General features: G+C 42.3%; 1 protein-coding gene across 1 annotated transcript in view; it reads left to right on the top strand.

Moving 5' to 3' along the window:
- mdn1 (midasin AAA ATPase 1) overlaps positions 1–24,985 on the top strand; it is a 223,102-nt gene that overhangs the window by 53,496 nt on the left and 144,621 nt on the right. Inside the window, exons 20-29 of the mRNA XM_041187861.1 lie at positions 731–844; positions 1,881–2,028; positions 3,236–3,346; positions 6,128–6,279; positions 7,397–7,575; positions 11,538–11,746; positions 13,568–13,714; positions 13,965–14,106; positions 20,310–20,444; positions 22,971–23,109. Coding sequence (XP_041043795.1) covers positions 731–844; positions 1,881–2,028; positions 3,236–3,346; positions 6,128–6,279; positions 7,397–7,575; positions 11,538–11,746; positions 13,568–13,714; positions 13,965–14,106; positions 20,310–20,444; positions 22,971–23,109 — 1,476 coding nt within the window. The remainder of the gene's footprint in view (positions 1–730; positions 845–1,880; positions 2,029–3,235; positions 3,347–6,127; positions 6,280–7,396; positions 7,576–11,537; positions 11,747–13,567; positions 13,715–13,964; positions 14,107–20,309; positions 20,445–22,970; positions 23,110–24,985) is intronic.

The raw sequence follows: 24,985 nt of genomic DNA, 5'->3' as shown, positions 1-24,985 counted from the left end.
GAAGAACTCACCAAGGCTCCTTGGGCAGCACCTTCCAAACCGACTACCATCTAGAAGGACAATGACAGCAGACACATGGGACCACCACCACCTGAAAGTTCCCCTCTAAACCACTTGCCTTCCTGACTTGGAAATATATCGCCGTTCCTTTATTATTGCTGGGTTAAACCTTGGAAGTCCCTCCCTAGTAGTACTGTGGGTGTACCTACACCACATGGACTGCTGAAGTTCAAGAAGACAGCTCGCTACCACCTTCTCAAGGGCAATTAGGGATGGGCAATAAATGCTGCCCTAGCCGATGACACCCACATGCCATGAATGAAAAAAAAATAAAAAAACACAGTTCCTCTCTCACTACTTTCATGGAGGCTCGAAGTCATCTGTTCCACACTCTCTGCAAGTGTTAAGTTTGTTGATTCACAACACATGTTTCTCTGAATTGTCCTGAATAGAAATAGCTTGATATCAAAATTGCCCAGCGTTCATTTGTGATGACTGAGCAATTTATCTGTCATTTCTCAATTATAGAATTGGGCTTAACTCTTTCAGATATTAATTTCATCATTTCTCTATCCTTGGGCTGCAATTTTTTTTCTTGGATCTATCTTGTCTGTAGACTGCTCTGGTTATTGACTTTCTTTTCCATGTTGGCTATCCCTAGCTCATTTTGAATTTAAAAACAAGTCTGCAACATTGTGCTGATATTTTTTACTGGCTTCTATTTTGACAGATTTACAGAGCTGTACGTTGAGGAGCTAGAAGATGAAGGAGATCTCCGAATCCTCATATCTGATTACCTAAAGGGATTAAGTGTCAACAAGAAAACCATTCAGGGGATCATTGAGTAAGAATAACTTGCTGGTTCTGCCTTTTAGATTTTGAAGTATATTGGGGAGGAGTAAATGTTGGCAGTGAAGAGAATTTAAAATACTTTTACAAATGGTTTTTATGTGAGGGTGGCAGTAATAGTTTGACAATACTACATGGGTCACATTTTACTACAGTTGTTACTTTGTCATTAGAATAGATTGAGGTTTTAGTGTTGTTGCTCCACTGTGTAGTCTTGATAAGCTGTCAAGTTTATGGCTCAATTGTGTTGCTAAAGCTTCTGCTTCTCTTGCTTCAGCTTTTGGCTCTGGCTCTGTTAAGTCCTATAACAAACTACCCTGTTGCTACAACGCAATGTTGTGATTGTTAAACAGACCCCAAGGCTCAACTGTGCAAGAAAGTATCTTGTTGACAGCTTTCCTTCTGTACTGTTGCCATTGCTGGCTTGTGGCTAATGAACATCCTTTTAATAATATGCTTAAAGCACAAACTAGCATCACGGGCAACCTGTCAGAGGGAGAGAGTCAGTCAAAAATTAACACTCTTGAGGCACTGCACATACAACCAGTACATCCCACATGCATGTTAAATACAGACTAGGCAATGCAGTTTGCGGCGCCACAGATAACCACACAGCTCTAGCTTTGTCATTACCACAGAGTATTGACTCAGTATTGGCATCTAACACTCTTTTCCTCACTCGCTATCGTCTGGTTCTCTTACTCGAAAGCAGTTATCGTAGTTCTTTTAAAATGTTCCAGCTGCAGCACTGAACCATTTCATCTTTTATTATTGCATTTCCCTTAATTGGTGTACGATGATGTGCCATTTGAAGTCTAAATCCCCAAATGTGGAGATTGGCCACAACACCAGTTCTGGAGGAGTCTCTTTCACTACAGGTTGTACATGTTACTATAAACGTTTGGAGCATATCTCTGATGCAAATTTGCTAACCCAACAGCGTACTGAAGGGATCAAATGAGTGAGTTTTCTTATAAATACTGATTCTTTAAATATGCATATTCCTCTGAAAATATGTCCATCTTTGTTAGATTTTACCTTTCTGTGCGTAAGGAGACAAGTGTCAAGTTAATGGATGGAACAGGCCACAGGCCACACTACAGCCTTCGGACTCTCTGCCGTGCTCTTAAGTTTGCAGCATTGAACTCGTGCAACAACATTCAACGCTCATTGTATGAGGTAACTGACGAATGCTCTATCGTTGAATATATTTAAGGCTGGGATAGACAGATTTTTGGTGTCTCAAGGAATGAAGGTATATGGGGAGTGGGTGGCAGAATGACGTTGAAGCCCAAGATCAGCCATGGTCCTGTTGAATGACTGAGCAGGCTCGCTGGGCTATGTGGTCTACTACTCCTCCTATTTCTTATGTTATGTGTTCTTATGAGATGAGGAGGAATTTCTTCTGAGGGTCATTAATCTTTGGAGTTCTCTACCCCAGAGAGCATTCGAGGCTGGATCAATTGAGTATATTCAAGGCTGAGTTGGACAGATTTCTGATCTACAAGGGATTCAAGGGTTATCGGGGCAGGCAGGAAAAGTGGAGTTGAGGACAAGATCAGATTATCCATGGGCCAGAATATTGCTGTTGGTGTGTGAGGGTGGGTCCGACACGCCGAGGCGTGAAATGACGTGTGGCAATGTGGGGTGTGCGTCCCGACATCATCGATGTTTCGATGTTTCGTTCAGCAGATGCGGGCCTATTAAGGCCGTTAAAAAACCAATGAAAGTAGTTTGCAACGCTGCCCATCCAACTTTAAGGTTGGCGAACAGGCAAAGAACCTAAGCGGCCTTTGCGTTTTTTAGGAAACCTCATCCATGAGCGGGATGAGCTTCCCTAAAGCTCTTATTAACTAAATGAAAACATTTTCCTAAATTTAAAAACATGTCCCAGCTCACGTGACACTGTCACATGAGGGGACGTGTTTAAATAATTTTTTAACTTTAAGTTGATTAAAAAAATCTTGTTATAAATAATCTCCCTGAGGCCTCCAGGAGATTGCTGCACTCTTTCGTGCACATATGCAAAAGAGTGGAGGCCCTGACTCTCTCTTTTCCCCCTGCCCGCACAGGTAGTGCTGAGCGCTACCGGCCACGCATTACACTGGGCGGGCCTTAATTGGCCTGCCCACATAAAATGGCACACAGCCAATCACAGGTGGTGATTGGCTCCATGTCCACCCCCACCCACTCCCGCCTAGCCTGCCTGACACAGGTAAGATCTTGCCTATGATCTCATTAAATGGCAGAGCAGGCTAGACAAGCCAAATGGCCTACATCTGCTCCTAGTACATTTGCTCCTAATTAAGAATTTTAAAGAAATAAAAAATATCCACAGAGCCAGTTTCTTGAGCTGCATGTCTAAAGTAACTTTGAAATTTTACAGGGTTTCTGCATGAGTTTCCTAACTCAACTGGATCGTGTATCTCATCCAATCGTTGAGAAATTGATTTGTCATCATATTATTGGGAACAATGCCAAGGCTGTTCTCCAGCAGGTATTTTCATCTATTTTTGCCAATGAATTTACTGTGGTTTAGAAGCATATTAGTACTTCCAACCAATCTGGGATGAAGGTTTATTCTATAGTAGTTGGTTGCAAAAACTTATAGAAAGTTAGCACTATCTGTGATATATCCACTTAGCACTGTGATATATCCACTTTAACAACCAGAGCAAGGTACTTTTGACAGAACTTAATAAAGCTAAATTTGATCTCCAGTTAATATTTTCAGTGAACTCTCAGAATGAAAATATGAGATCTGAACCCCCGAGGTGAGGTGAGAGTGGCTGCCCTTGACATCAAGGCCACATTTGACAGAGTAAAGCATCAAGGAGCCCTAGCAAAACTGGAGTCAATGGGAATCAGGGAAAACTCTCCACTGGTTGGAGTCATACCCTGCACAAAGGAAGATGTTGTGGTTATTGGAGTTCAGTCACCTCAGCTCTAGGACATCACTGTAAGAGTTCCTCAGGGTAGTGTCCTCAGCCCAAGCATCTTCAGCTGCTTCATCCATGACCTACCTTCCATCATAAGGTCAGAAGTGGCGATGTTCGTTGATGATTGCACAAATGTTCAGTACCATTCACGACTCCTCAGATACCGAAGCAGTCCATGTCCAAATGCAGCAAGACCTGGACAATATCCAGGCTTGGGCTGGCAAATTACATTTGAACCACACAAGTGTCGGGCAATGACCATCTCCAACAAGAGAAAATCCAACCATCACCCCTTGATATTCAATGGCATTAACATAACTGAATCCCCCACTATCAACATCATGGGGGTTATCATTGACCAGAAACTGAACTGGACTAGCCATATAAATACGGTGGCTACAAGAGCAGGTCAGAGGCTAGGAATTGTGTGACGAGTAATTCACCTCCTGACTCCCCAAATCCTGCCCACCATCTACAAGGCACAAGTCAGGAGTGTGATAGAATACTCCCCACTTGCCTGGATGAGTGCAGCTTCCACAACACTCAAGAAGCTTGACACCATCCAGGACAAAACAGCCTGCTTGATTGGCACCACATTCACAAACATTTCCTCCCTCCACCACTGCACAGTAGCAGCAATGTGTACCATCTACAAGATGCACTGCAGGAATTCACCAAGGCTTCTTTGACAGCACCTTCCAAACCACTGCCATCTAGAAGGATAAGGGCAGCAGAGAGGTGGGAACACCACTACCTGAAAGTTCCCCTCCAAGTCTCTCACCATCCTGACTTGGGAATATTTTGCTGTTCCTTCACTGTCGCTGGGTCAAAATCCTGGAACTCTCTTCCTAACAGCACTGTGGGTATACCTACACCACATGGACTGCAGGGGTTCAAGAAGGCAGCTCACCAGAATCTTTTCGAGGGCAAATAGGGATGGGCAATAAATGCTGGCCCAGCCACCAAAGCCCATATCCCATGAATGAATAATAAAAAAAAATGAGCACCTTATTACCCATCTCTGATGCCCTGTAAAGGTGGTGTATCAGTTTGATACATGAGGGGTATTTTTAACCACTTAACAGGGCACTTAAGTTGACCATAATGGTCTGGGACTGGTCTCTCACTGGGTAAGATCAACTCGTTTCCTTGGTGGAAATTATAAACATTGGATTTTTAGAGAAATTTGTTAACTTCATGTTTGCATTACCAGATTTGATTAACAGGCTTTTTTTCAACTGCAGTGAAAATACAGTAAATTTGTAATGGAAGAATTTACGCTTGATCTCTAGATTACTAGTTCAGTGATATAATCACTATAGCACTGTTTCTTGTAAACCCAATCTGTTTGCAACTTAGGCCAGAATTTTTCAGCCCCTCACACTGGCAGGTTCTTCCGGTTCCCCCAGTGTGAATGGAGATTTCAATGGCTTGCTGGCCCTGCAGTGGGGGAGCTGGAAAATTCAGGTCTTGCTGTCACACTTCCAACCTCATTTGCACCATCACTAAGAGCACCTATTTTCACCTTCATGATTTCTCCCCTGTCTCGGGTTATCTATGGCTCAAACCCTCATTCATGCCTTGGTTACCTCTAGACTTGACATTTCCAATGCACTTCTAGCAGATTTCCACATTCTATAGTTTGTAAACTTGAGGTCATGCAAAACATTGCTTATTTCTTAACTTGTAGCAAGGCTTATTCACCTATCACCTGCTGTGCTCACTGACCTACATTGGTTCCCAATGTAGCTGGTTCCCAGTCAAGCAACTGTTGATTTCTGAAATTCACCATTCTTGTTTTCATATCCCTTCATGGGGCCTTGCCCCTTCTTATTTCTAATCACGATGAGCCCCACACCCTCTAAGATGTGCGCTTCTCTAATTCTAGCCTCTTCAGCATCCCCCAATTTTAATCACACCACCATTGGTGGTTGTGCCTTTCTTTGCCAATGCCCTAAGTTCCTTTAAGACACTCCTTAAAACTTTTAGTCTTTGACCAAGCTTTTGGTTATTTAACCCAATATCTTCAAATTGGTGTTCATGTAATTTTTTTTTACCAAGAATGCTTTTTGTGAAGCTCCTTGGAATGTTTTATTATGTTGAAGGCACTGCATAAATACAAGCTGTCAACTACACATAATCTATGTTTTGAGTAGTGACTGCATAAACAATTTGCCAGTGCACTTTGTAGAAACGGGTAGTGTACTGTTGCAGTATTTCAGATTTTTAATGCTTAATTATGTTTGGTTTAAATGATGAGATCAAATCAATCTCTCAATAAGGAACAATATAGATTTTTAAGATGGGGAACAGTAACTTATTTTTCTTTAATATTTCAGCCAATACCAGAACCAAAAGGAGGACAGTCATTACAGATTGAAGGCTACTGGATTACAACAGGAGATAAGGAACCTTCTGTTGACAAGTTGTATATTCTCACACCCTCTGTCAAACTTAACCTAAGGGATCTAGCGAGAGTAGTTGCTGCAGGGTAAGAATATATAATTTTCGTCTTCAATCCATTTAACAAACTCGTCAGTTTTGAATAAGTTGATGCATGAACATGAACCATCAGCAGTTGATGACAGAGGAGCTGTACTAAATCCAATCTAAAATAATGCCATGAGACCCTCGTTGTAAATCTGAAGCACTTCGTGCATGTGCTCAAGTCCTGGGGCAGAGTTTAACTTTTCCCCACCAGTGGTTTGCAAGCATGGGGGAGGGGTGAGGGTATGGGGGTGCGGAGGGGTGAGGGTATGGGGGTGCTGGGGGGTGCACCTCCATCAATGTGGCCTACTTGCAACATCGGGAGGCAACCCTCAGCCCAAACAAGGTCTGACTCCTGCAGGTGTTCCCTCCTGCCCTGGCCTCTCACCAATAGCACCCTCTCCCTTCCCACCAAGCTCGCCTCATCTTGGGTCTCACCTGTCCCCTCACCCTGGCACTGCTGGGACTAGACAGTTGCTGGCTGATTGGATTAGCCCTTAGCTCTGAGGCTGGACTTCCTCTCGACTGAGGGGCAGAAGACCCACCTTCAACCAATTAATGCTGCTTGGAGCATTGAAGAGCCTACAGGGAAGCCAGAATTGGAGGTGTTGCATTGGCCACCGACTCTTCGAGCAGCGGGTAGGGAAACCCCGCCGTCCTTAAAACTCCTGGCTCTGGAGTATGACTTGAACTCTCAGCCTTCTGGTGCATTTGGGCGAATACTACAACTGAGCCAAGTTGATACATGGTGTTAAACGATGCCTATCTCCTGTTAAGTATGAAAAGCAAGGGTGTTTAGTATTAACAGAAAAAATCATTGATTTTCTTTAAAAAGATACAATAAATTTTCCATTCCCACCCCAAATTTTGTGGCTGCCTTCCTCCTCGATTATCCATTCATCTACATGACATTTGCCAGCTCTCTCTAACCTTGGAACACAAAGGGTGTTCAATTTACCATCTTCCTTTGAAAATGAGTATGTTGAACACTACTTTGTATGTTCAACCAATTGTAACTCATACTGATTGTCATTTATTTTTGCTAATTGCTCAAGATTAGCCAAATGTCACTACTTTAATATGTTTTGTTTACAATAAAACTTCTGGTGTTTCACCTCAAGGATTCATCCAGTACTTATTCAAGGAGAGACATCAGTTGGTAAAACCAGTCTGATCTCCTGGTTGGCAGCAGCTACTGGAAACCGTTGTGTGCGGATCAATAATCACGAACACACAGACATTCAGGAATATATTGGCTGCTATGCATCCGATGAAACAGGAAAGCTTGTCTTTAAGGAAGGTTTGTGCAATGATTTTTTTAAAATTGAAAGTAATGCAATATGGTTCTCAGTTTTTCTATCATTGAACTTGACTAATGCTTTCTGAATTTTGCATGCAGACATAATGTAGTCTACTTGCATAATTCTGGTATTTACAATCTGGGTAGTTTTACTGCACAGGCAAAACGTGGTTACGAAAGTAGGAACCAATTTACTTTGGTTTGCGTATTATTGATTATTAAAGCTCCTCTCTTTTTGAAGGGTGCATAGGATTCCATAGATTCCTGCACCCCTCTTGGCAGCTGAGTGACAAATAGGGATACAGATAACTGCTAAACTGGATAGCAATCAGGAATGAGAGTCCTTCTTTTGTCTTTGGCTTTATCTTCATGTCCCTGGCTTCTCTTCCTACTTCCTGTCTCAGTTCTGTGATTTAATGATTTAACCGTGACTAAAAATGAGTTTTCAACCTGATGAAACTAGAATGTGTACTTCAAGTATGCTGAACGGTGGAAGCAGCAAGGTGGAGCTCAACCAGTGGATCAGATCAAATCTCTCCAGTTCTACTCCATTCACTTGTGAATGATGCTGAACAATTAAACAACAAATGCGAATAGGATGTAGCTCCATGAACATTCCCAAACTAAATGATGGCAGAGACTAGTACATGAGAGCAAAAGGCAAGGCTGAAGCATTTAAAACTGTTTTCAACCAAAAGTGCCAAGTGGATGATCCATCTCTGCCTCATCCTGAGGTCCCCAACATCACAAGGCAGTCTTCAATGAACTTGATTCACTCCACATGTTGCTACTGGACACCGACTATGGGCCCTGACAACATACCAGATGTAGTACAGAAGACTTCTCCCTCAGAAGTCTCTAGTCAAGCTGTTCCAGCACAGCTACAACACTGGCATCTACCCAACAATGCGGAAAATTGCCTAGGTATATCTTGCCCACAAAAAAAACAAGTTCAATCTAGCCAATTACCGCCCCATCAGCTTACCCTCGGTCATCAACAAAGTGATGAAAGTTGTCATCCACACTGCTATTAAGAGCTTGTTGGTCATCATAACCTGCTCAGTTTGGGCTCTGTCAGAACCACTCAGCTCCCAGGCCTTATAGCCCTTCCAAAACGCAGAATTTCAGACGTGAGCAAAATGTGAAGTGTCCTTCACACCAAGGCAGCATTTGACTGAATGTGGCTTCAAGGAGACTTTGTAAAATTGAATGCTTTTGGGTGAGAGTCATAACTGGCACAAAGGATGTGGTTGCAGGAGGCTAATCCTCTCAGGCCCAGGACATCACTGTAGATATCCCTTAGGGCAGTGTTCCAGGCCCAACCATCTGCAGCTGCTTCAATCCTGATCTTTCCTCTATTATGGTTTGTATTGGGGATGTTTACTGAGAGCACAGTAAGCACCATTCATGATTCCTCAGATAACGAGCAGTCCATGTCTGGTGCAGTTAAACCTGGGCAATATTCAGGCTTGGGCTTATAAATGGCAAGTAACATTCGTGCTAGAAACAACTGGTTCTGACCACCTCCCCTTGATATTAACAGCATTACCATGAATGCATCCCCCATCATCAATATCCTTGGAGTCACCATTGATCAGAAACTTAAATGGGCTAACCATATGAACACTGTCTCTACAAGAGTAAGTCAAAGAGGCTGGGTATTCTGTGGTGTATGACTCTCAAAAGCCTTTGACCATCTGCAAAGGTCAATTCAGGAGCATATGATGGAATACTCTGCATTTTCATGGATGAGTGCAACTTCAACAACATTCAAGAGTCTCACCCCATCCAGGAAAACACAGCCTACTTAATTGGGACCCCATCCACCACCTTAAAGATTGATTCATTCCATCACAGGTGCATCAAGGCAGCAGTGTACAAAGTGCACTGCAGCAATTCACTCGAGCTTCTTCAACAGCACTTCCCAAACTGCCGAGTGAAGGACAAGGGTAGCAGGTGTGTGGGAACACTGCCACCGGCAAGTTTCCCTCCAAGTCTTGCACTATCCTGACTTAAAAACACATCACTATTTCTTTGTTGTGTTAAAATCCTGGAATGCCCTACCTAACAGCAAAGTGGGCGACTCACCATCACCTCCGTGGGCAATTTGGAATGGGCAGTAAATACTGCCCTCGCCTGTAATGTCCACGTCTCATGAACAAATCTACCTACATTAATTTTGGGGGTCGGAATGTTGCTTTGGCCTAGAATCGGGGGGATTTTTCAATAATAAATTAAGTATACTTTAATTACAAAATGTGTTGTAGCTCTGCTGTCTAACTTTCTCTTGTGTATCTCCTTTTCTGCATTCATGTTCTCTCCATTGCTTTCATTCTTTCTATTTCAGGGCCCTGCTGTTGAAGTTGTTGAATTTGATTGCACTTTTCCCTGGGACAATGCCCTAACTATTGTTTTACAATTAACTGTTCAATAGCTATATTGAGGCTTCCAACAAAAATGGATTCAGATTTTCCTAATGTAAAGTAGTCTTGGTACCATAGTCTTTTTTTTTAACTTTTTGGTATCTGTTACAGTATTGTTCCTTGCTTAAGTCTCTTTTCCATGGTATTGGGGATGGTTTACGTACCTCCATTGTGCCATATTTCTACGGGAAGCGAAATGGCCAAAATATATCTTGCTCACTTTTTCTCTCCTGAAGATTGCCTGCTGTTTTTTCCTTGCAGGCCTCAAAGTAGGCAGCCAGCACTATCACCAGATATGAGCAGGAGCTTTGCTCCTGTTTGCTAAACGGGGTCCTTTGATGTTGACTGGTTCCTAATGCTATTTTAAAACTAAAACATCCAGTGCCTGTGCTGCATAATCCTTGCTCACTGGTTCCAAAGCAGCCAAGCTAGCATCCTGTAACATGATTAGTGGAAGCCACTGATGGTTCCAGCCTTTGAACTAGTGTTGAGATCATTCAGCCCACCTCCTGCCTTGATGAACACTCGTCATCAACATTGGCAGTGTTACATGGGTGGAGCAAAATTAAATGTTTGTGGAGCTTCTGTTCAGTTCCTTGGAGATGTGTTTGACTCAATGAGATCAATTTCTCTCTTCAGCCCCCAATCTCTCTTGCTGCTGGGAACTGTGTGGTGTGTGTTTGAGGGTCTACATTCTACCATTCTTTGGACCAATATTCCAGATGTTACTATATGCAACGTGGAATACTGTACAATGTTTGTGTTAGTAATAATGTCAGCTTAGCGCTTGCCACTTATTACTGCCTAAAACAGACAGCAACTTTTAGCAACTGGAAAATGCCAAAATTGGGAATGTGCTGTTAGCGATATCTTGTTGCTCCATATGGAACGCTAATGTACTCGTTAGAAATGATCAATTTGTTAAGCTTCAACTGGTCGTACGCTTTTATTTAAAACAGTGAAAATGTTGAGCTTTGCTCATTCAGGTGTAACTAAGTTTTATAGGTATTGCTGAGCAACCTCTCTGGCTCTGAATTACATTTTACAAAGTAAGGAATCTCATCGCCCCCAAAGCTTTTAAGAATTGTAGATTTTTAATACTAGTTTGTTGTATTTATTTGTCCCTGAATCGCATGTGTATGCGTCAGTTTGTACTTTACTTTCTGTGCAGTGGTTAAATGTAATTTATACCCTCTGCTTTTCACTTCCTGCTTTGCTGCCTGAGGGGATTCTTTTTGCCTTGTTTGTGGATGCCACAAATCTGTTGTAGATGGTGCCAAGTTTAAAAACTGACATTGGAAATCCACGCTCTAGTTCCTGCTAAATTCTTTGTGGGCAGCTTTTTGTGGGCAGCTTTTTGTGGTCATGGGAGAATCGGTATCGCCTCTCAGCTGACCACAAAATCGGGGTCATTATTGTTTTAGAATGAATGTTTGTGTTGCCAGAAATCTACGTAGTTAAATGGATAAACAAATGCTGCCAAACTGGAGTTTTCAAATTTAATGCAGCCTAAGTGGTGACGTGCCTCTCTTTCTCTAGGTGTGCTTATTAGTGCTATGCGAATGGGCTGCTGGATTATCCTAGATGAATTGAATTTGGCCCCCACAGATGTCTTGGAAGCACTTAATCGACTGCTTGATGACAATCGAGAGCTGTTCATAACCGAGACCCAGGAAGTAGTAAAAGCACACCCAAGCTTCATGCTTTTTGCAACCCAGAACCCTCCTGGACTATATGGTGGCAGGAAGGTCTGTTTTTATCTGATCTGGTTTTCCTGTTTTCCACGGATGGGAGGTGTGGGTTAGACGTGTCCCAGATTGACAATGTGAATGCTTATTTTAATTAGAACTTTTACTGATGCTGTGAGTTGTTCCTAAACTTCACAAACATTATATTGTGACTATAAACAAAGGCAGCCTTGTGAAAAGGAATGGTTAAAATAACTGCCAGGAACAAATACTTATGTTTAGTTTGATAAAAATGAACTCTTGAGGAATTAAGGTAACCTGTATTTATGAAGTGCCTAAGAAAATGTCCCGAGGTGTTTTGCATAGGTTTAAAAGGAAATGACACTTGTACTGCAAGGAGATATTAGGGCACATGACCATAAGCTGGGTCAAAGAGGTAGGTTGCAAAGAGAGTCTGACAGGAGGGTAGAGATGGAGAGAATCGGGGTGTGAATTACAGAAATTAGGGCCAAGGCAGCTGAAGGCATGGTCACCAATGGTGGGGATAATTAAAATTGAAGATTCTCAAAATGCCAAAATTAAGGATATCTCTGGTTGTGGGATTGGAGGAGATTAGACATGGGAAGGGGTGAGGTCAGGGAGAGATTTGAAACCAGGATGAGTATTTTAATATCAAGACATTGCTTGACTGGGAGCCAATGTAGGTCAGCGAACACAGGGGTGATAGGGGAACAGGACTTGGTGCAAGTTAAGACGTGGGCAGCAGAGTTTTGGAGGACCTCTAGTTTACGTAGGGTAGAATGTGGGAGGCTGACCAAGGAGTGCGTTGGAATAGTCAAGTCTGTTTGTAACAAAGACACGTTTTAGCAACAGGTGAGCTGAGGCAGGGGTCAAGTCAGGTGGTGATATGGATGTGTGAAATGGAGGCCTTATTTATGGCACAGATATGTGGTTTGAAGCCTATACCTGAATCAAATATGGCACCAAGGTTGTGGTTCAGCCTCCGTTGCCAGGGAGAGGGTTGGAGTCACTGGCTATGGAATAGAGTTTGGAGCGGGCATGGGAAGGCAATGGCTTTGGTTTTCCCAACATTAAGTTGGAGGGAATTGCTGCTCACGCAGTACTGAATGTCAGACACAATCTAACAATTTAGAGGTGGCAGAGAGGTCAAAAGATTGTGGTGATTTTTTGTTTTTAGGAATGACACGTTTTTGGATGATGCTGCCAAGGGGCAGTGCAAAAATGAGAAATTAAAGACCAAGGATAAATCCTTGGGGGACACTGGATGTAACAGTGCGTGAGCAGGAAGAGAAACCAATGCAGATAGTGGTTGGCTAGATAAGAATGGAACCAGCCAAGTGCAGTCTCTCAAGCTGGATGTCGGTGGAGAGTTGTTAGTTGCAGATTGTGTAGTTAGAATGTCAAAAGGCTGCAGACAGGTAGAGAAGGATGAGGGAAGACATTTTCCCTTTGTCTTAGCTGCATAGGATATAATTTGAGAGCTGTCCTTGATTTATTAGAGGTTTGGGTATTTGGCAAAACAGTCACCACCCATCCCTCCATTAAAGCTCACAATCAGTTGCATTTCCCAGTTGTGTGAAGCATGATGTCATTGACTCTAATATTATTATGATTCCATCAGCATTTTCTCTAAGTATTTTTATTTTGCATGCTTACAGATTTGATTCATGACTCAAAATGTTGGCTATGTATTCTAATATGAATTATGGGAGCATTGGGTAACATTGGATCCTATTATCCACCGGCCTGATAACAGTTGGCACTTGCCTGTAGGATACTGAGTTATTGTAGGATTTATTTTATTGATCTAATAATTAGCTTTTTCTTCTTCTAACCCTGACTTCTAAATCTTATGTCTAGGTGTTGTCGAGGGCATTCAGGAACCGTTTTGTGGAGTTGCATTTTGATGAGCTTCCAAGGGCTGAATTAGAAATGATTCTTAACAAGCGATCCCGTTTGCCGCCCTCTTACTGTGCAAGACTAGTAAAAGTTATGCTGGAATTGCAGGTATTTTAGAGAGCAATTTTTTAAAAGCTTTTGGAAGGGTTTAATGTAAGGTTGAAATGTTGAATATTAAAAAAAATCTGCTGGAAATAAGTATTCTTCAACTGTATTATTGAAGCATTTTTTGACATTCGTCATTGGATTGCTAACAGCCTGTTTAAGCATGACATAAATGATACAGAACCAAACTGTTGGAGGCTGCAAGAAATCCATTTGTTTAACATGGTATTTTAACAAGTGTTTCTTAAAACAGTCCTATCGTAGAGGATCAAGTGTTTTTGCTGGAAAACATGGCTTCATTACCTTGAGAGAACTGTTCAGATGGGCTGAACGCTACAGGTTGACTGAACAATTAATGCCTGGTTACGACTGGATTAGGCATATAGCCACTGATGGTGAGAGGTTTTCTTTTGCTCCTTCTGATTATTTGATGTTTTTTTCTCTTCCAAGTCATTCAGTGCTCTGTAGCTTCCTATGTCTTTGGGATAGGCCTGAAGAACATCAATATGCATATAATAAGTGTGAGCGCCCTAACTGATTTGACTGTGATTATCTCTCCTTTTGAGAAGCATCAGGTCTTGCCTTACTATTGGTAAAGTGATGGAGGTTGTGAATACTGTAAATGAAAATCACAAGGGTGGATGCTCCTTATCTCTGTTAAAGCTCCAATTTGTCTTGCCATCCTCATTGGTTTTTTTTGTTCCTTTCTTCCCACTTCTCTTATCTGCTGTTTCTGTTAACCGTGCCACACCTCTTGCATCTGAGGGCTATCAGAGGCATGCAACTCAATCAGCAATAATAATCCCTGATCTTTTCAGATTACGTGAAATTGGAAATCATATACTTACACATAGGCACTGTGGCTGCTGTCAGTTATGTTTTCTGCAAGTGCTATCTCATTGATATTGATCGCGCAGTTTCACCAGATTTGACAAAGATCCTTGCAGTGAAGAAGGGAGGCCATTCAGTCCACCTTGGCGTATTTTCTGAAATTGTGTGGAGGTGATGTTTTTGCCCGTGTCTTAGTCCCTTTGTAAACAATATATCTCAAAAAACAAATGGACAGATTTCAACAACTTGATGCACAGGATATGGTCCAAGGAAGAGCAGATCAGTTTTTGGTGATCATCCGGATCCTGGAATTTTTTAAAGGATCCTTTAACATTGAGGAATAAGGAGACTTGCCTGTTTTAAATGTTGTGGGTTGTTTTAGAACAGGGGCGTCCAACCTTTTTGCATGAGGGGTCATATATTTCAATTTTTTTCTCAGAGGCCGATGAGCAGATTTCAGAAAAGTAAGGTATTAGAAACTTATCTTGCTATTATCAAAACAACAACAGATGTGCATTTTATGAACACGTTTCAAAGGACAAGAATAATTTATTGGCTTACTGTCTCATTACTATACTGAACATTGATTTAGTGAGATATCTGGCATTGTAGCTGGTACACCAAGGTGGTAGGTGATTCCTAAATGACCTGGTCCTACTAAAATATACTCATCACACATTTGAATCACCTCTCATTTAGCTATGCATGCACAGCCCAGCATGGTGGCTTTCTGGGGGCTGATCCAATCAACTCCTCTCCAAAGCACATACTGAGACTCTGAAATCCCTTCCTAAACCTCTGTGCCTCTTGTAAGATAGCATATCTAGATGTTAATTAGGAAAAATATAAATAAATGGTCCCAGGAGCCCAAACGCTGATAAATTTCATAGGACAAATGTGTTGAAACAGTTCTCCGTTAACAAAAGCAGTGACTTCTGCATCCTTCCCACAGCATTAGTCACTAGCTTTGCATCATACATTCTGTTTTTCAACGGTGTACGAAAACAGACTACACTATTCTGCCATATTGAAGTTAAATTTAGAGGAAATTTAGACAGAGTGCAACAATATACCCTTTTTTTTGTCAAACCACCGTCAGCAAAACTTTACCTAGACCCTTTATCATGCTGTCATATTTTGTGCAATGGAGCACTCATTTGTTTAATGAAAATAATGTGTTACTGCATGCCATGCGTATATTCCCAAGACAGTACAGAGGAAACTTCCTTGAAGGCCTCAAAGTTAAAGGCATTGCAATGTGCGGAGCCAATGCATGTAGACTAGGAAGATTCCGCATTCAAGTGCTGATTGGATAATCTTCGCACGCTTCCTTCCAGGCGAGGTATAATTGACCTCATTGCTCTTGACGAAGTGAAAGAAATTATTATACACCTTGGTGCACAATTGACTCTTGCTGGAAAGTGCGTGGTAGCAGATAGGATTGGATTTGGTTGTGAGATTCTCGATGGCTGAATACCCTGCCACTATTTGCTACCTAGACACACAATCCTAGAAGACATAGAACCTCGTGACTGTTCCTGCCGTCCAGCAGATAGCCTCTTCCCCTGGGCAGGTAGCCTCTTCCTCTCACCCCACCCCTGGCAGGCAACCTCTCTTCCCCCTGCAGACTCACTGCTGCTCTGATGTTCAGGCCTCAGGCTATCGGCAGCAAACGCAGGAGCACAACAGCCTGTGATTGGAGGAGCAGCTTCTTGCAGAATCGATCACTTCCACTTACTTATATTTTCAACACTGGTCCGCAGGCCAAATAGAAACCCTTGGCAGGCCAACTCTGGCCCGCATGCTGTATGTTGGACAAACCTGCTTTTAGAATGTTGTGGATTGTTTCAGTTGATGTGGTGGAATTTGTCACAGCTGTCAAAATGTGTGCAGAATTTTCAGAGCCGGTTGTTGGATATGAATTGACCTGAAGCTGCCTCAGTGAGATGGAAGATCTTAATAAAGCTGAAAAAGTGAAGGTTTTTGTAGTTACAGGATCAACCAGGAAGGGAAAAGCCTCAAGGAAGAGCTATGCAATTATAATAACATTGAATTAACAGCGTGGCAGAGATATGCACTCTACCTAGTGCCCTCTTCACTTGTTTGAGATGTTTAATGAGTAAACATAGCTGTTTGCTTTAGTGTGTAATTTTCTTTAGTAGAACAAGGCTATGTGTAAGACCTACATTTAACCTGGATGTGATGCTAGATTTTAGCTTGCTTTTGGGAAAAAAAAATGCTCTTCTAACCTGTTGATCCTGATTTTCAAAACTTGAGACTGGCTCGTCACTGGGTATGCTGTTGTGATGGATGAAATAATATTTTGTATTCATCCTTGTGTTGTCCTTATGTAATCGTATGCATTATCGTCAATAGGAAAATATTGCTGGGTATTTTAATTTCCTTTCAGTGCTCTTATCACTTACACCTTTAGGGTATAATTACAGCACTTTTTAAAATCTATTGAATCATTTTTACCTGCTTCATTGTGGTCTTGCTGTTGTCTTTTCTGTTTTTGGCAGTATGAGACAATTCATTTCTATGACTGCTTTTACATCTAGCAGATCAAGTTATGATATTTATAGAGGGAGATGTAGTAAACCAGACTGAATATGTCATGGTAAAATTGATAAATAGATCAGACTGATTTTAAGGGCGGAATTTAATCCAGGAGATGTGGGTCCCATAGGCAGACCCTGAAGTTGGCAGGATTCACGAGTGGGTTGGAAGAAGCCAACTGACCACTATCACATGGCGGTAGTCCTAATAGGATGAAGTGCAGTGCGAGTACCGTTCACTTACATGGCAGACATGGGCATTTTTGCTGCTCCTGCCTCTCCAATAATCGTGTCTCTGGTGCCGGCACATGCCTCACTCGGCACTGCTGCTTCACCACTTATACATCCAACAAGTTATTGATCTCCTTGATTTGCTTTTAGCTCTTTCACTGTCTACTGGCCCTTGACTTAAAGTGCCAATCTATGTCCCTCATCATTGGGCCCTCCCCACCATTAGGTCCTCCTCACTTTCAGTCTGTGTGCTTCAACCTGCAACTTTTCTGATCTCCTTCTGTCCTCCTATGGAGGGCAGCTTCAAATTGGCCGATCCTCCACCTTCAAAGTCACCTTGCTTCAACAGTGCCAGCTTTCACTGATCCCTGCTCGCCCCTTGCTTAGTCCCAAAAGGTACTTTTTTTAATAGCGTTCAGCTGCATGAAAATATCTCTGAACTGCATTCTTAATAATCTTGATTGGCTTCCTGCCACATTCATGTGGGTTTGTTGCCTCGCCATGTTCCTGTTGGCTATTTAATTAGGCTGTCAGCTTCTGCCATCAAGATTCTAACTTACCCGCTTCTGCGTGATTCTAAGGCCCTTCCCAGCAGCATTGGTCCTGCCTTGATGGGTTGCTTTAAATTCCACCCTAAATGTTGTTTTAGAAAAATGCATTGTCCTTAAACAACAGTGTACAAGGATAGAAATCTGCCCCTTCCAGCCTGTATTTTTGCATGCTGCTTGAGGGAATTGCTGGCTGTGCTCACACTGACTTAAGAGTGGAAATAAATACAAAAGAAAAGGCTGAAGCAATTGCAACCATCTTTAGCTGGAGGTGCCAAGTGGATGATTCATCTCGGCCTCCTCCTGAATTCCTCATAAATTACAGAAGCCAATCTTCAAATAGTATGGCTACAAGAGCAGGTCAGAGGCTAGGAATCCTGTGGCAAGTAACTCACCAGATTCCACAAAAGCCTGTCCACCATCTACAAGGCATGAGTCAAGAGTGTGATGGAATACTCTCCAGTTACCTGGGTGAGTGCAGCTGCAACAAGACCCAAGAAGCTTGACACCATCCAGGACACAGCAGCCTGCTTGATTGGCACCCCATCCACAAACTTTACAGCTGACACGCAGTAGTACAGTGTGTACCATCTACAAAATCCACTGTAGAAACTCACCAAGGCTCCTTAGGCAGCACCTTCTAAACCTATGACCATTACCATCTAGAAGGACAAGGGCAGCACATAGATGGGAACACCACCAACTGGAAGTTCCCCTCCAAGTCACTCACCATCCTGACTTCGAAATATATCACCGTTCCTTCACTGTCGCTGGGTCAAAATCTTGGAACAACCTCCCTAATAGCGCTGTGGGTGTACCTACACCACATTGACAGCAGAGGTTCAAGAAGGCAGCTCACCACCAACTTCTGAAGGGCAATAAATGCTGGCCCAGCCAGCGAAGCTCACTTCCCATAAATAAATAAAATAGCAGTAAACTTGAGCTGCTCTTTTTAAATTCATTCATGTGGTGCAAATGCCGCTGGCAAGGCCAGCATTTATTGCCCAACCCTAACTGCCCTCAAGAACGTGTAAGGAATGCTAGAATTTTGACCCAGTGACATTGAAGGAACAGTGATATATTTCCAAGTCAGGAAGGTGTGTGGCTTGGAGGGGAACTTGCAAGTGGTGGTGGTGTTCCAATGCAAATGTTGCTCTCCTAGGTGGTAGAGGTCAGAGGTTTGTAAAGTCTTGTCGAAAGAGCCTTAGTGAGTTGCTGCAGTGCTCCTTGTGTATGTTACACACTGCTGCCACTGTGCACCACTGATAGAGGGAGTGAATGTTTAAGGTGATGGTGCTGATCCAAATGGGCTGTTGTGTCCTGGATGGTGTCGAGCTTCGAGTGTTGATGATGCTGCACTCATCCAGGCAAGTGCAGGGTATTCTACCACACTCCTGACTTGTTCCTTGTAGATGGTGGACAGACTTTGGGGAATCGGGTGAGTTCCTTGTCTCAGAATTCCCAATCTCTGACCTGATCTTGTATCCATAGTATTTATATGGCTAGTCCAGTTTAGTTTCCAGTCAATGATGAGCCCAGGGAGTTGATAATGCTATTGTGTTATGAGGAATAGATTAAATTCTCTTTTGGAGATGGTCATTGCCTGGTATTTACTTGCCATTTACTAGCCCAACTCTGAATGTTGCCATGGACTGCATCCGAGTATCTGAGATGTTGTGAATGGAAATGAATATTACAATAATCAGCAAACATCCCCGCTTGTGATGTAGATTAGATCATTGATGAAGTGGCTGAAGATGGTTGGGCCTAGAACGCCAACCTGAGGAACTCCTGCAGCATGTCTTGAGACTTAGCTGATTGATCTCCAACAACCACAACCATATTCCTTTGTGCCAGGTATGACTCAAACCAGAGGAGAGTTTTTTTCCCCCTGATTCCCACTGATTCCAGTTTGATAGGGCTCCTTGATGTCACACTCTGTCAAATGCTGCCTTGATGTCAAGGGCAGTCACTCTTGCTCAACTCTGGAGTTCAGAGGTTCTTTGCTCATGTTTGAACTAAGGCCGTAATGAGACCAGCAGCTGAATGGCTCCAGCAGAACCCAATTGGACGGCATTGAGCAGGTTATTGCTAAGCAAGTGCCCCTTGATAGCACTGTTGATGACGCCTTCCATCACTTTACTGATGGTTGAGAGTAGACTGATGGGTTGGCCGGTTCAGATTTGTCCTGCTTTTTGTGTACAAGACATATCTGAGCAATTTTCCTCATTGCTGGTGTATAGCTGTCTTTTGAAAGCCATTCACAGGAGGTTTTGCTGTTGAGCAGTAAATGGTTATCTTGGATGACCAAGGCACAAGTGTTACCTCTAGACAATTTTTTTTTTAAGCTCTGCAAATTTTTTCAATTAAATAATGTTAAAATGACTTATGAAAAAATACAAAGTGACACTCTGTTAATTGCTCTCACAGCTTATATGCTCTTGGCGGGCCGTGTGAGGAAAGAAGAAGAAGTTGCTGTTATTCACCGTATCCTTGAAAAAGAATTTAAAAGGAAGCTCGTTCCAGAAGTTATATTCTCACAAGCAAGTCTTGAAAAACGAATGAGTAAGTTTTCACAGAAAAGACTGTTTTTCTGAATTATTGTGTGACTGCCTTTGTCAGGTGTCAGCTGTGGCTAGTTGGTAGCACACTCTCCTAAGTCAGAAGGTTGTGGATTCAAGTGCCACTCCACGACTTGAGCACAAAAATACAGGCTAACACTAAAGTGCAATACTGAAGGAGTGCTGCACATTCGGAGGTGCTACCTGTCAGATGAGACGTCAAACTGCTCCCTCGGCTGAATTTGAAAGATGCCCCAGCACTATTTCAAAGAAGAATAGGAGAGTCATCTCCAGTGTCCTGGTCAGTTTTAATCGCTTAGGCAACATCACAAGAACAGATTATGTGGTCATTTCTCACATTGCTGTTTGTGGGAGCTTGCTGTATGCAAATTGACTGCCGTATTTTCCACATTGCACCAGTGAGTGCATTTCAAGTACTTGGCTGTAAGATGCATTGAGATGCCCAGTGATTGCTAAAGACCCTATATAAGTGCAAATCTTCTCAAATGCCTTACTAAGAATTACATTTGCCTGTTTCTGTCCATGCTAGTTTATGCTTCACTTGAGCCTCCTCCATCTTTTCTCATCTAAATCTACCATTGTAATCCTCTATTCCCTTCTCCCTCAGATGCTGGTCTAGCTTCCCCTTAAATGCATCTATACTTTTGCTTCAACCATTCCCTGTGGTAGCGAGTTCCACATTCTTACACTGTCTGGGTAAAGAAGTTTCTTCTGAATTCCCTATTGGATCTCTTCGTGACTAACTTATATTGATGGCCTCCAGTTATGCTCTTCCCCACAAGAGGAAACATTCTCTCTCTATCCTGTCAATCAAAATTTTTCAGAATTCTAAAGACCTCTACCCTCAACCTTTTTTAAAGAGAAAAGAGACCCAGCCTGTCAATCCTTCCCCAATATATATACCCACATATATTTCAGGTATCATTCTTGTAAATTGTCTCTGCACCCTCTCTACTCCTATATCCTTCTTTATGATGTGGCGACCAGAACTGCATGCAATGTTCGATACAGATTCAGCATAACTACTTGACTTTTTAATTCTGTCCCTCTAGAAATAAAGCCTGGTGCCTGCTTTTTTTTCGTGGTCTTGTTAACCTGTGGCACAACTCCTAATGGGGTTGATGTATTTGTACTCTGAATCCTTTTGTTCCTTTACCCTGACACAGGCTTGCACCCTCTAAGTAACAAGTGACCTCTTTATTCTTACTACCAAAATTCAGCACCTCACATTTATGCGTTGAACTTTTTCATTTGTCCATTCTGGAAGTTTCTTAAAGCCCTCCCCCTAATTTGTTGCAGTCCTCCTGTATTAATTATCTCTTCTCACACCCCCGCCCAACCCCCCAAAATAAATTGGTATCACCCACAAGTTTAGAAATTGTTTTGTTGATTCCAAAGTCCAAATCACTAATATAAAGTGTGAACAGCAGTGTGGTCCCAGCACTGATCCTCATGGAACATCACTTCCAACCTTTAGCCACACTGAATAACTACCCTTTACTTCCGCTCTCTGCTTTCTGTCTTGAAGCTAACTAGCATTCTATCTTGCCACTTGTCCCCTGGTTCCACATTCTCTGACTTCATTCATTAACCTCTAATGGAGTGCCTTATCAAAGGCCTTTTGAAAATTTAGCTAAATTTCATCTGTATTACTATTGTCAACTCTCTGTTACCACCTCAAAATTTAGCAAAGTGGGTCAAGCTAGATTTTCCCTTTTGCAATCCACGCTGACTATTCTGTTATTTTTCTTGTTCCTAATTGTTCTTCTGCCCTTTCGTTTAGTAGGAATGCCATTCTTTTTCCTACCACCGATATTAAACCGACTGGTTTATGATTCCCTGGGCATATCCTTAAATATAGGAATTACATTAGTTATCCGCCAGTCCTCTGGCGCAAGACCTTTTTTTTGTAACAAAAATGATTAAATATGACTAGTAATACCTTTTATCTCTTTCATGTTCTTTTAAAAATACGTGGATGCAATCCATTTGGACCTTCGGGTTTATCCTCTTAGTTTGTTTAGTTTACTCTATATGCCCCCAGTTTTGTTTTGAATGCAATTATCTCATTGCTGATCTCTTCACTCAATGTCATGTCAACTTTTTTCTATCTCCGTTGTAAATACAAAAGCAAAATAACTATTCTAATATTTCTACCACCCCTCTATCATTTATTTGTGATGTTACCTTGTCTATTCCTTATGGTGTTAATTCAGAATGAGATTTTTGTATAAAGTTTGGTCTTTGAAAGTTTTAAGCTAGCAGCTTCATTTGCTGGCAGTGTTGCTCTGGAAAGCTTGAAATAGGTCTCCCCTTAAAGCTTGGGCTTTTCTGACCTTACATTTTGAGAGGCTGGATAGGTTTTACATCACTGGAATCACATGCAGGTATTCTTGCCAATATAATGAACTGGGCTTCATTGTCATTGCTGCTTGACATGATTTCAGCAAAGTAACGACTTTTAATCATTAATTTATGACCTCATTTCACTTGGTCTCCCACCTTACAGATCAGTGGTCAAGTCTGAAGTCAGTCATGTCTGATGACTTTCGCCATGTTGTGTGGACATATGGAATGCGAAAGTTGGCAATTCTGGTGGGACAGGCTTTGAAGTTTGGAGAAGCTGTGCTGATGGTTGGAGAAACTGGGTAACTATTCACAACTTTAACTGAATTCTCATCCACACATCTGTCATGTTTACGACATTGTGACCTTAAGCTGCATCTGTACTCATGAAACCCCAGTGGAATTTAACATGAAGCGTTTGAATTTCAAACAATGCGCGTGTAAAAATGAAGTTACAAAATTGCATTAATTGGAGTAATTTGGGCAGATTGATGCATTTGCAACATCGTCTTCAGCCACAGGTGCTGAGTGGATGATCCATCTCTGCCTCCTCCTCAGGTGCCCACAATTGTAGCAGCTAGTCTTCAGCCAATTAGGCTCGCATCACATGATATGAGGAAATGGCTGAGCACACTACATGCAGCCAAGGCTATGGGCCAGGACAAAATTCCAGCTACAGTGTTGAAGACATGTGCTCCAAAATTAGCTTTGTCTCTAGCCAATTTGTTCCATTAGAGCTTCAATGCTGGCATCTATCTCGCAATGTGGACAACTCTCCAGGTGTGTCCTGTCCAAAAAAGGACAAACCCAATTAGTCCAATTACTCTCCCATGAGCATACTCTCTCTCCTCTGCAAAGTGATGGGAGGGGTTGTTGACAGTGTAATCAAGCAGCATTTACTGAGCAATAACCTGTTTATTGATTGCTCTTATTTGGGTTTTGCAAGGTGACTTCATTACAGCCTTGGTTTAAAAGTGGCTGAAAGAGCTGAATTCCAGAGGTGAGGTGAGAGTTACGGCCCTTGATGGCAAGGCAGCATTTTACCAAGTGTCACCAAGGTGCCCTAGTAAAATTGAAGTCATGGGAATTGGGTGGGGTAATTGTTCAATTGGCTGGAGTTTTGTTTGCTGGAGACCAGTCATCTCAGTTGCTGGGCTCAGTTCTAGGTCCAACCATATTCAGCTGCTTTGATCATGACCTTCCCTCCATAATGTCAGCAATGGGGATGTTAACTGATTGCACAGTGTTCAGCACCAATATGCAACACTTCAGATAATTAATTATTCCATGCCCACGCACAGCAAGACCTAGATAGCATTCTGGTGTGTGCTGTTACGTGGCAAATAACATTCCATTTGTGCTATACAAGTGCCAGACAATAAGAGTCCAACAATCTCCTCTTGACATTAAATGGCCTTATCAACATTCTACAGTCCCAAGTGACCAGGCATTTAACTTAAATACCGTGGCTACAAAAGCCGGTCAGAGGCTGGGAATTCTGTTCAAGTTACTCACCTCCTGACTCCCCAAAGCCTGTTCATCATCTACAAGGCACAGGTCAGGAGTGTAATGGGATACTCTCCAGTTGCCAAGATGAGTGCAGCTCCAACAACATTTGAAGTTCGACACTATCCAGGGCAAAGCAGCCCACTAGATTGGCACCTTAAACATCCACTCCCTCCCACATCAGCGCACAGTGGCAGCAGTGTGTACTATATACAAAATGCATTCCAGCAACTTACCAAGGCACCTTTGACAGCATCTTTCGAACCTGTGACGGCTACTACCTGGAAGAACAAGGACAGCAGGCTTATGGAAAATCACCAAGTTTCCCTCTAGTTGGGCACATCCTGACTTGGAAACATATCACTGTTCCTTCATAGTCACTGGGTCAAAATCCCAAATCTTCCTCTCTAACAGCACTTTGAATGTACCTACACCACATGGACTGCAACGGTTCAAGAAGGCAGCTCACCACTGCCCTTCGCAAGGGCAATTAGGAATGGGCAATAAATGCTGGCCTAGCCAGTGATGCCAACTTCCCATGAATGAATAAAAAGAATTAACGTCTAGCTCTGAAGAACTCATAGATGTCATATTGCCTTGTAATATTTTTCTATAATAAAGTCACTACATAAATGCATTTTTGTACTGCTCAACATGGGCCTAACCATTGTT

The sequence above is a fragment of the Carcharodon carcharias genome, chromosome 5 (genome assembly GCF_017639515.1).
Source record: "Carcharodon carcharias isolate sCarCar2 chromosome 5, sCarCar2.pri, whole genome shotgun sequence".
In the NCBI taxonomy this organism is placed as follows: Eukaryota; Metazoa; Chordata; class Chondrichthyes; order Lamniformes; family Lamnidae; genus Carcharodon; species Carcharodon carcharias.
This window is presented reverse-complemented; position numbering and strand designations above follow the sequence as displayed.